Here is a 12,778-nt window from a genome sequence, read left to right as displayed (position 1 = left end):
CACGTATGAAATTGGGTCGCTTGCCATCTGCCAGCAAATCATAAATGCACATAACTAAGACATAAAGAACATACTCAGCTATTTTGCTTTTTTGCCACTTTTTGCAGGATTTCGCAGCTCCACGCCGACACCCTCACCCTACGCCACCGCCTTACTGCCCCTGGGCGGCGATCAGATCGGCGATACAATTTACTCCAAACCAGAGTCGATCTGTCCCTCGCGAATATCCTATTACGCGTCGTCGCAGCTAACACAGGTATGTGCTTAGAAACTAGAATAACCATATCAATAAGAACACACGATGCATAACTTTCCATAATAATTACAATAACAACATGGAGTAACAACAGGGAGTTATCTGTGTCGTGGCAGAAAATCTTAGTTTTAATTTGAAATTTGTTCTTTACTTTTGAGTCCAACTCATGTTGTTATGTGCTTATGCGCCCCAGCAACCCCACAACCAATTTATTTCAGCTAGACCGCAACGGGTGCGGCGACGGCTTCGGTAATTTCTTATCAGCGGCAAATCTTTCGAAACGCCCCTCCAAGCACGCAAAATCGCTTTACAGCTTTGAGCGACTTTTGTCGTTTTATGTCAGCAACATGTGTTCACATGATGACAACAATTACAACAATAGCAACAACAACAGCAGCCGACAATAAAAACAACAATTATTTTGCAGTGACGAATTCGAAGAACATCATTACTTTATCATTTTTTATTTCGCTTATTTGCTATGCAACACATTTGCAACAACAACAACAATGACAACAACATGCAATCATAATACGACAACCGCAAGCAATTGAACTTTCATGTGAATCCCAAATGAAATGCGTTCAAAAATGCAAAACTGGCGGCAGTTGCGGCAGACAACCCCACTTCCCTTACATCAGGACCCCCTTAAATGGCACGAAATTGTAAAACCAAACCAAACTCAAGCGACACCATCTTTTGAGATAAAAAATTAAACTTGTGTATGCCGTCGCTTTGATAAGCACCCGAGCATTCAGGCACTTATGTGTAGAGGGTGTGCGAACTGTAAAAGGCATTAATAAATAAGAACATTAACTTTGGCACATGCCAACCCTCACTCCGCACTCTTCACGGCATTTTAATGCGCTCTTGTAACGCCAATATAGCAAGGCGGCAGACGCACAGTGGGACAAAAAGCAGGATTATAAAAAATATAAAGTGGTTTAGTGAAGATATACTCTCATTCGAAGATCGCTGTAATTCTCAACCGACTTATAAAATCACTTTAAATCAAATTTCTTTCATTTAAACTATAGAAAGGAGGAGAAAATCGAATTATCCTCAATTTTTTGGACTTGAGAGTATTATTTATGTTTAAAAAAAAAAAAATTAAATATATTCCAAGAGTGTTATTTTCGTTTACCATTTCATCCACTTCGTCCCACTGTACACCCACCAGTAGAAAAACACACCCAAGGGAAACGTACAAATGTTGAGCAGATGAAAAGCTTCTTTCACTACTGCCGGCGCATTACCTTTTCAACTTGATCAGCTGTTGGCTGCCAGCTAAAAGGAGGACAACTAAACCGGCGCACATTTACTTATCTGTAGGCCTCTGTGATGGTCGGTGGAGGATGTACTGGTGTTTGCACCACCCGCAAAAGGGGTGAAGGGCGAGTGAATTATCGTGTGCCGGTGTGTACCGGTCGCATTTAGATAAGCCAGAGCGCAACACGGCAGCAAAAGGAGAAGCGAAAACGAAAAGCAAGAGCCGGTGTGGCAAGCGATGACGCTGACAGTGGCGTTGCCCAACCGCAAGCAAGCACAGCATTGGCCAGCAACAGCAACAGCGAGCCGAATTGGGAGCTGGCCCATTTAAGTGCAGGGACTAGTTCTAACTAAGGGCTTTGACGGGTGCTTACGGTTACCAAAATGGATTGCAGCAGAACGGGAAATGTCATTGCAGCTACTGTAGCAATACATGGCAACTACTGCAATTTCGGTTGTTGTTATTATTGTTATTGTTTTTTTTTTATATTTATGTTCCAGTTATATGCATGCATGTAACTGTCACTGTCACTTTTGTCTTTTGTTTTTGGCCATAACGGCCGTTGGCAAACGTCATGACATACTATGAGACGATTATATTTTTAATTTACATTGCAATGTGCCACAAAGCAGCCAACAACACAGCGACATACGTTCTAACCAATCTAGGAACACGACACAAACATACACATTCACTAAGAACTGTCTAAAGCATTTCCTTTAGATAGAATTACATGCACACCCACTTGTATTTTGCCACAAACGACACATAAATGTTGTGGCAAGCATAAAGAGACAACAACGTTCTATTTGGGGCAAGGCAGCTAAGCGTCGTCGTGCTGCATGTCGCTGTTGTCGTTGCTTTTGTTGCTGCGGTTAAGTTCACTGTTGATATTGCTAAGTGAAAGTTGTTGCCGCAGCTGATAAGTCCCACAACAGGCAGTGAAACCCTTTTGTGACTCGTCCCTCTGAAAGAACCACAGACAGGCATTGCAACTCATGCAGCCTACATATTGCTCTCAGCTATTGGAGCATAAGCAAAAGTAGCTACAATTATGCAACACACACACACACACACCCATTGCATGGTTGGGTTGGAGTGAATTGCAGGCTGCATGTGATGTCCTTCGTGTTGCACGTACACAAAAAAGAAACAAATCGCAGCGTTTACAGATATTGCGATCGAGCGTGATGCTGTCTGCTGCCGTTGCTGATGTTGCAACTTCTGTGTGGCACATATAAAGCATACAAAGTGGCTAAGATAATCGCTGGAAATTAGTTGGAATTGTGGATAACAGCACCGCAGCGTACATTGTGTGTATTGCAAGGCTAAAAACGTAAATGAAATAGTTTAAAAACACACAAACAACAACACCAACAAGCGTGCAACACTTCCTGCTTAAGTCGTTTATTATAATAAATTCTGTCGCATGCCTTTTTGGCTCAATAAATATTAACTTTTTCCCAATAATGGTCGTTGTTGTATAAGTAATGCATTTCCGTTTCGAGTTTACCGTAAAACTAATTGCTCTGTAGATTATTTAATATTTATGGACACTGGAAAATCAATTGCCGTTATTTATGTATGCACACCTGTGCCCCGTTGAAATTAGTGCTTTGCTCTACCCCAACAACGGTGCAAGTAATTTTGCCAACCTAAATGCCTGCCTCTTGTTTCTTCAATTGAAATTAAGCTGAAATCAATTAGAAATCCATAAATCAGAGACTCCTTATGCCACAGCCAACAGTTATACCAGGAAGTCCATTAAAAGCGTTGTTGTTGGTATTGTTTTTGTATTGCAAAATGTTCATTTACATAATAAATTCGCCGGTGCTTAATTTGCAGCCAAGTTTATTAATGTTTTCAGCAGCTCCATTCGCCGTTTGATTTGTAACGTTAAAATTTACCCTTTCCCTCCAACACTTTGTAAGTCCTTGGATGAACAAATGTCTATACAAAATTTCTTACGGTTATCAAGAAAATTAATAATGAATGTAGCACAGCTTTGGTTGTTAACTCCTAGTGTCATGTGTACGGCGTTGGTTGGCTACATAATCATTTAAACCGTAGTTTTTGTTACACAATCGAAGTAATTAGGCCACACTCTGATCTTTACTTTGCGTGGCGTCCGATTCTAAGAGATTTCAGAGCTCCAGACAATATGTGTGATAAAGATATCTGAATCTATCGCAAAACCAAGACGGGGCCTAAACATTTTCCAGACAAATCTTTAAATTTCCTTAACATTTTTTGTGACTCAAATATATCTCAATCGAAGCAAATGCCGAAATTTTTAAGTTTCGAGACTATCACCACATATCGCGCAGTCGCTAGATCTAACTGACCATTGTCCCATCAGAATTTACGCTGTCAGATAAAAAATGTTAGCGGACGCGAACTAGCGGAAATATAGGTGAAATATCAGATTTGTTTCTGGTACAGGGTTTTTGTCGAGTCTTAATAACTAATCAAGTGGGAAATCCTGACTTCACAAAAGACTGTCCTCCTGGAGAACACCCAAACAACCTAACCTAACCTAACTTAACTTTAGTATCTTTAAGTATCAATATTTGTTTAAAATTTGAGTTCAAAATGATGGTACTTAAAGAAATCTCTTCTTAGCAATTATATTAATAAATTTTAATCGTTAAAATTCCTGTACTCTAAATAATTATTCTATTAGTTAGTAACTGTTAAACGCTTACTGATTTCATGCTGATTATATTTTCTATTTGATCATATTCTGGCATATTTTTTATCTACGCATGAAATCTGCTTCGAACAAATATGTATTCTATATATCGTGCATCAGTTTCTCTATAAAAAATTTGTAATTTATATACAAATCACAAATATAACACTGTACTGCTTATAAAGCTAAATATTACGATCAGATGAATACATCCATATCTCTACATTTTTATTCGTAAGTAAAACTGACCTGCAGAGAAGTAAAGAGGAAAGAGAGAAAGTACAGATTTAAAAATGCATATTTCAATAATTTATATATTATTATGTATTATGGGAGACATCCCGTAATTATCACCTCAATAAATAACAACATTCGCATCTAAACACCCTGTATGTGGCACCCTGTACATTAGCAAATTTACTTGAATTTTAATCGGCTTATTTCGGTGATTTACAGAAAATGTGCAACAATACTCAGCATGTTGCTATTAAAATCGTTTTCAATTAGTGCAAACTCATTTCCATATTTCAACTATTTAACTGTGCATCAGTGTGAGTGAGTGTGATTATCGCTTATGGCACGTCCAACACACACAGCGACACAGTGCAGTGTAATTAACACCGAGAGCAGTCTGCACATCCAGGCAATCAGACACATTTAAAAATCAAAGTTCGGCTTAAAATTAAACTTTTTGTTTGCCTTTGCTGCGTTCAATGGCAATCGCAAGCGACAGGCCGACGGACAGTGGGGCGGTGCAGGGCTGTGTCGCAATGTTTAATTTGACATTTTCGAATTTGTTGCAGCTCATAAACTTACAGGATAATAACATGCCACACGGCTTTAGTTGCAACGGCAGACTAAATGACTAAATGCTAAGGATGAGTGTATGTTGGTATGAATGACTCCAGCGGGGGTGTGTGGCTTTGTAGTTGAAGTGGATGAGCGAGTCATTGAATGAGCTAGCCTGCATAACGGCACATAATGACGTGTTTACTTAATGTTGTTTATATTTGTTTAGACTTCAATTTCAACCCTTGTTATTGTTGTCGTATGCCATGGCGAACGCATTAACAGCAAACAACAAAAACAGCAAGAGAAAAAAAGCCATTTGAATGCTCATCGCTGGTGCTATCTCTTAGCAACAGTAAATTTACAGGCTTCGAACAACAACAATAGCAATAATGGTAACAGCCGCAGCATCAAAGGCAGTGTCAACCTGCCGCTGGCAGCTGGTGTATAGCAGTGTTGTCGGTGTGGTAATGTTTTGCAAAGTGAGTGTGTGCCACAACAACAACAACAACATAAGTTAACGGCAGTGTTATTGGCGATGCAGCGCTGCACGTCGCTGCAAATCCGGGGGTTAGCTGCGACCCACTTATTATTGTTTGGCGAGTAAATCAAGCAATGGCGGCACAGTGTTTGGCATTCCGAAAGTGAACAACGCACACAGACACATCTGTGTTTACAAACAAACATTCCAGTTGTCAGTCAGTCAGTCACTTTGGCGTGCGCGCTGGAACACTTGGTATTCAACCGGCCGGAAGGGAATTAAATGAATTTCAGCCGAAACCAGCAGAGAGTGTGTGTGGAGCCATTTCAGTTTGGCTGCGCACTGGAGTGCCGGATTCGAAATTAGAGAAAACAGTACTGTACTACATAATTGTTCTTTTTTGAATGGAACACACACTGCTGTAATCTGCCTGTTCACCGCCCAGTTCGTAATTTTGATTCCCATTCACTCGTTGTTGCAACGCGCGATCGGCACTTGCTTGTTATACTCCCCATTAACCCACATCGTTTAGTTTCTATTAAATCAGTCCATAAACGTTGGCAATTGCTTTAATGGCAGTAGGGAGTTTAACGCCGTGCACTGCGAGGCAACCAGCTGACAACGGGGGAAGCGAGGGAACGTCGAAACCATATGGAGCACAATGCGTAACTTAGCATACCCATAAAACATAGCCGCATGGAGGGAATACCGTTAAATGAGTACAACAATCACACAGCTACATGCCAATGTGTCATTAGTAAGTACTTGTTCCGCTCTCTTTCACCCGCTTCCTTGCTCTGCAACAACTGTACTGTACTGTAAATGTGGACGCTCTAGTGCTCGTGTATTTGCGGCTCATTTAAAGATACCGACAGTCGGAAAGGAACATACGCTCCAGTTTACAAAGAAACAAGCAAATATGTACATAACTGTAAGAACAATAACAACGACAACAACAAAAGCAAAAACAACAATCAAAGCAATAATTGCCATACCAGTTAGATGAGCTAAAATGGCAGGCTGGCATTGTTCGAGCAAATGATATTGATGCAATTTTGGTATCTATCAGCAATAATGAAAGAATTGGGTATACCCATGGCAAAACAAAAACAAAAAAAACATGACTTTGTTGCAAGAAAGAAGTATATTGTAGCTGCAGTTGAAGAGAGAATGTGTTGGGCCACCATTTACCGGTTGTTTGTTGATCTTTAAAATCGTGTATGTGCTTTGTTTGATTTGACGCTCCATCTGTCAGAACATAACTTTCAGCTTGTTGAAGAACACTTAGAAATTTGTTGCCACAAGCTACATAAGGTCGATACCGCAGACTGTAAACTTATGAGTTGTATGGAAGCAGTGTTGCCAACCGATACCAATTTCTTTTTAAAGGTTGAACAGTACAACGTGACTCGTAACATCATCACCTCTATCAGCAAAGTGGTACCAGGGTCATCCCCATCTTTTCTCTCAATACTTAACTCATACTTTTGATACATTTTTCTTCGACAAATCCTACCCAAAAACAAATAAATGCGCCAACAGTTCCCGAAATTCAGTTCCAAAAATGTAACAACTTTCATTGAAAGGGAACATTAGAATAGAAGAGTACAAGCATGCTGGGTGACCACAAATTGCACCTCAGAGGGCTAAGAGTGTCATCGTATATGAAAGTGGAGTATAATTGAATATGTGTTGCTAATAACTGTAATTCTTGCATAACTAACAAGAACAGTGATAGTTGGGGTTGGCGGTAGTTCGCTTTGAGGCAGAGCTACAACTACAAGTTGCAAATTAATTTTACGAGCCAACGAAACAACGTGCTAACAACAGCCACCCACCTGGCAAAAATTCTGGTGAAAGCAATAACAGTGCGTTAGAGCACTTAAGGAGGTCCTGTTGCCGCTTCTTCCCACCCATTAAGCGCGCCAAACATGCCCGCACTACTTCAGTTTATTTCTCGAAGAAATAACAGGTGCGCTAATTAAAAATGTTGTCGCCTCATTAAAGAAATTTGTAAATCAAGCTGAATGTTGGTGAGACCTTTTCTGCGAGTATCTGGGGCTTGAGGGGCTCCACGCTTTGTGAATCTGTGTAAGAATGTGTGTGGGTGTTCTATGTAAAGCATAGCCCATGTTCAACATTAAACCAAGCATTAAAATAATGCAACAACGGAACATGCTCGTTGCGTACAACAGAAAATTCAGTCAATTTCTATACGAAATGAATGTTGGAGCAACATACGCACCGAGAGCGTGTAAGGCATGTAGGTGGAGTGTCTTTTTCCTCTGCTCTGCAAAGTCTCTCATAGGTTTCAACCATCTCCCTACTACGCCATCGCTAGTGCCTGGCGCGGTTGCTAAGAGACTTATGAGCAAACGAGTGAGTTAATTAAAATTCAAGAAAGTTTAGACATCGGCACAACATAGCGGCGCATTAATCATAGACAGTGGGCGCAGGTGGCGCAGACACAAGCTAAAACCCAACGACACAAAATCGAACCGAAGCACACGAATGTTGGTGTAAGAGACAAACCGACAAACAGACAGACCTTTTCCATCATTCCCAGTGACATTGGCAGCAGCAGCAGCAGCCTGCAGTGATTGTAATTATACTTTAGGATTACTTTTCTATGAAGAATGAAGAATGTGCCCTGCTATATTGCTATATTGTTCAATGACGCCGGCTTCCAACTGCAGGCAGCTACCATTTGTCCATTACCAAACACAATGGTTCGACCTCGGTATGCGGCATGGCTATCGTGGATGTATGTTTATACAGCTGCTGACCGAAGCCAAAGTTAACCACAAAATTGACAAATTGTATGCCACACCAAGCGAAAATCCGACTCTTACGGCTAGGTGTGACAGATTTACCGACTCTCTATTTAACCACAAGCGACTGGCCAGTTTCCTGCCGCTCCGCTTTTAAAGCACTTCTTCTATTGGTCAACTCCCATTTGTGTCCATAATCGAATGTAAACTTCATACATACCAACTTAGTTGAACTGCTCGCCAAGTTCGTCGTGGCGCTCACCGTTACGCGTCCACCCATTTCGGCTACAATTTGCAATTGTTCCCATCGATAGTTTATGGCAGCGACCACAACATTGGCATTGACGTTGGCGATAGTGGTTGCGGCGGATGCTAACCATTGTCTGGCTTGGTCACAACTATTGATTACATCCTGTCAACCACAGACACAAAAACGGAAGAGCCCATAACGGATGTGATTTCATTTTCAATGCCCTGAAATAAATTATTTTCTGTTGAATGTATGGTATTCTGTGTACTTTTAGGGACGCAATTATGTAGAAAATTTTATAATAATAATTTTCAGTGATCTCCTTCAGAACTTCGCACAACTCTAGTTAATTTTTCTCGAGATCCCACTGTGCCACTTCAGTCTCCACTCTCGCGTGCAGTGCTTTAGTTAACAAGTAGATCAACATACACATGTACGTGTGTACGTTTTTCTGCTTCTCTCTTCCGCTCTGTCAGTTGATGAGAAACACATAAGTAAGCACACGTCAAGCGGCAGAGAGCTGTTGTGGCGATGATAATTACTAGTTAGTTGCTAGTTCCAATTGCCGTTGACCCACCTCTGTCGATGTGGAGACGACAATTATCCCGCAATCCCCCCTAGTCTACATAAGTGATTGTACTTCCAGTTCACATTCAACATTGACACTTTGACGCTCGTACCGTTACGAAGGCTTTTCAAACATTACAACACAGTCAATACCAATAATCGTCGTACCGATTTGCTGGCAGCGCTACAAAACGCACTGTCAACGCAATAAACTTAATTGAAGTAGTTGGTAGGGGAGCTTGTTGGTAGCCCCATTTTGTTGTTAGCTTGTGGCACGTCTTCAGTAACGGCACATTTCACATTTCCATAAATGACATATACATATACATATATTGCTTTATATACTTACATAGGTAAATATAAGAAAAGTTGTGTTAATACCCAACCATCTTTTTTAATTAAATACCAATATGAAGTTATCTTTAATTATCAAAAGCTTATCAAGGAGAATTAAGGAAAATTATAAAGAAATCAAAGCTTACTTCTTCATTTTTATCATTCAAAAGTATAACTATGAATATCCGACCGAATTCTTAATGCGAGTCCTCCAGAGAACAAAATCGGCATCATCCAAATGAAGACTCAAAGTGACTGTTAGACCACATGCCACAACAATCTCAGATACGAAAATTAATTTGTGGTTCACTGGATAGTCCAATGTAAATATATTTCTATGAAACCGACTATTTGAAGAGAGCTTCACTTATTAAACTCAGACGTACATATACATATATATAGATATCTACTCAGCCTGTGCCACTGTGTAAATTAATATTTGTTAAGCCTCACACATTAAGTTTGTATGTCTTTGCTTTCGCATTGGTGTGAGATCCTATAATTAGGTTTCGATTTTATCGTGTGACGTGACAAAACGTGACATTTAACCATTTGTCACTTACACTTCCAACACTTCTAATATTCTCTCATTGTTTTCATGTAACATCACTGTTACAATAGGTGCGTCAGCCAACAGTGAACAAGTCAGTTGAACCCTAAAAATGTAAATTTAAACAAATCATATTTGCAGCATTGAAACTCAGGCATTTTAGGCAATTTAAATTGCAAATCATCTTTATAGTGACGAAAAATAAGACTGCATCCCATGAGGCATTCGGAATAAATGGGAGGGGGTGTTTATGACTAGAAATGGTTATGTATCGTATTTTATTGAGGCTTACAATTTTTATGTTTTCACCCCCCCTCAAAATTGGAAAAGAAAGTTCTCAGATAATCAAATTCTAAAAATACCAAATATTTTGTGAATCCAAATTTATAAATGGTTTCGTGGCATGTAGTTATAAAACAGCTGACGTTAAAGAACTGACTGAGGATGACCGAAAGCTAATTCAATTCACCGGATGCTTAACTTCCACTTATAGCATTCCTTACGGAGAATTAGCTATGTAGAAAATACCATTGAATATGAGTTCCAAAAGAAATGGGCGATTTATCAAAATGAGATGATCTAACCTCCTGAAAAATCTGTAGTATACATTCCATCGTATATTTACTTCTTGTTTGAAGTGTCGTGAGTACGTAAACCATAACGATAGGTCAAAAAAACTTCATTCATTGTAAGGACCAATACTTCAAGCGGCTCAGTTGACCTCAAGCTAGAAATCATACTCGGATACCTCTCGAGATTAGTACTCTAGGGCGTGAGAGTCGCAACTTATATAAAATTTTACCCACGGACCAGTTTTAACCCATAAATTTTTCATACTGTAGCTCTTAAAAGCTTCAGGATAGTATTATTTAAATATTCCCAAATAACTCCAGAAAGTTGTACGTAACCAAAGTACAACTCGAACACCTCATTATATAAACTCACCGACAATGTTTGACGTATTTCACCGAGTCACTGATAGTCAATTACAACTTACGAAATATAGTTATGATACTTTAATTACTTCAGGCATGCGAAACACGCCAACAATTGAAAGTTATATTACAAAGTTATATTCAAGAAGTTTGCCTATCATTTGTTTTTTTTTTTTTTTGATTCGACGAAACTTTTTTAATATTTATGTAAATGAGCTGCTAGTATTACATTATTAAAACGATTTAATTATGGATCTTAAATAACCACTTAGATGTGCTCAAAGCAATTAATTATACATTTTTATCGACATTGAGGGCATTTAATTTCCTTCTACGAAAACTTTGCGGCGCATAAACACACTCATAGAAGCTTACGCAAGCGATCCACATAGGGCCATTCACGTAAAGCGAAATCGTGTTGGCGCCATGTTCAAATCTCATACATTTTCCCACTTGGCGATGGGTTAAGACCGCAACTAGCACTTTACGCACGTCAATTGCGGCACTCGAACCCGGTAAATTGCTTTCGAAAAATTTTCAGCGACCTACCTGTTGTTGTTACAGTTAACATCTTATGGGCTTCATAATTTAAATTGTAAAATTTACGCAATGCACAAAATTCACATAATCCTAGCGGTGGCGGCGGAAAGAATGCTGAAAGTACGTGTGCTCTGACATTACCTAAATGAAGTGTCTGACAAATATACTTGCGCAAACTTACATAATTTTGGGCGTAAAACAGCCGGCTTCGGATTCGCCGTAAAATATCTTGTTCCACATAAAATTAACACCTCACCTGTGTGTAATGGCAGATTTCAGCGCCTTCAAGGTGGCTCTACAACAGGAAACCCGAAGAAAGAGCTGCTTGCTTATTACAAGTACCGTTGAAGGGTTCTCGCCGGCATTCGCATGTTCGCATAGATTTCATAGCTCAACTACGCTTGAGTGGCATGCTGTTGCTCGGTCGGATTGCGAACTGCATGCCATTCCAGCAAGCCGAGACCTCCAACCGTTTCGTTAGTTTTAGGCTAATTGAAATATAATTGGGAAGCTTTACAGCTCTACGCACGATAGCGTTTCACGCACCGAAGGTGAGAGGGCGGAGTGGCGAAAATAAAATAGAAATGTTGCATAAAACAATTGGGGGCAGCTGAAAGGTAGAGAGAGAGATATAGGCAGAGAGATAGAAAGAGGCAGCTGCACTGTAAGCGAAGCGTTCGTAATGAATGTGATGATGAAATGAAACGAGTAATGAAAAGCTGGCGCACACCATCAAGAGCTTAGCGCTGTTTAAGGCGCCTAGGCAATACCTGCCCAATTTCACGTTCATTAAGTGGGCTGCTTGACGGCAAGCGACCGTGAGCACCTCACTCTCGTATTCTCCACTGTTTGCATTTGTTATTTCTCAACTTCGCTTTGTTGGTGTGTGTACGTGGCAGATATTTTCACAGCTGACGCAACGGGTGGCATACAACCAAATTATATGCACAGAGTTGGGGTTTTTGTCTATGAAGAAATTTATATTTTGTATAAACATGCAGCCGGGGTGTTGGAGCGCTATGTTATGGCAGTTGTATGGTATCCTCTCTGCATACCTCCACAGTCCATAAACAACGGTAGCCATTTATTCCACTTCTGATTTTGGAAAGCACATAATTACTTGTAATGTCAGGGTGACAAAACTGAAATTATTTGTTACGCATCGAGCATAGTGCAGCTGTGCTACAGCGTGTAACTGTAAAACGGACAACTGACACATAAACAACGTGACAACCCGCTCAGGCAAACAACAATAAAGCGCTAACGGTCCATCGCTGTCACTGACTGATTTGCATTTTGACATTCACTCAACCGAATTTCTCGCACGCGTTTACCCTGTCT

General features: G+C 40.1%; 1 protein-coding gene across 4 annotated transcripts in view; it reads left to right on the top strand.

Annotated features, from left to right (window-relative positions):
- LOC105220235 (tyrosine-protein kinase RYK-like) overlaps positions 1 to 12,778 on the top strand; it is a 184,629-nt gene that overhangs the window by 50,076 nt on the left and 121,775 nt on the right. For all 4 annotated transcript variants that reach the window (XR_008471855.1, XR_008471856.1, XR_008471857.1 and 1 more), the window contains one exon: positions 108 to 256. Coding sequence is in view for 1 of the 4 variants with exons in the window: in XM_054233935.1 (XP_054089910.1) it covers positions 108 to 256 (149 nt within the window). In the remaining 3 variants the exon portion in view is untranslated. The remainder of the gene's footprint in view (positions 1 to 107; positions 257 to 12,778) is intronic.

This window comes from Zeugodacus cucurbitae, chromosome 6, assembly GCF_028554725.1.
Source record: "Zeugodacus cucurbitae isolate PBARC_wt_2022May chromosome 6, idZeuCucr1.2, whole genome shotgun sequence".
NCBI classification, from domain to species: domain Eukaryota; kingdom Metazoa; phylum Arthropoda; class Insecta; order Diptera; family Tephritidae; genus Zeugodacus; species Zeugodacus cucurbitae.
This window is presented reverse-complemented; position numbering and strand designations above follow the sequence as displayed.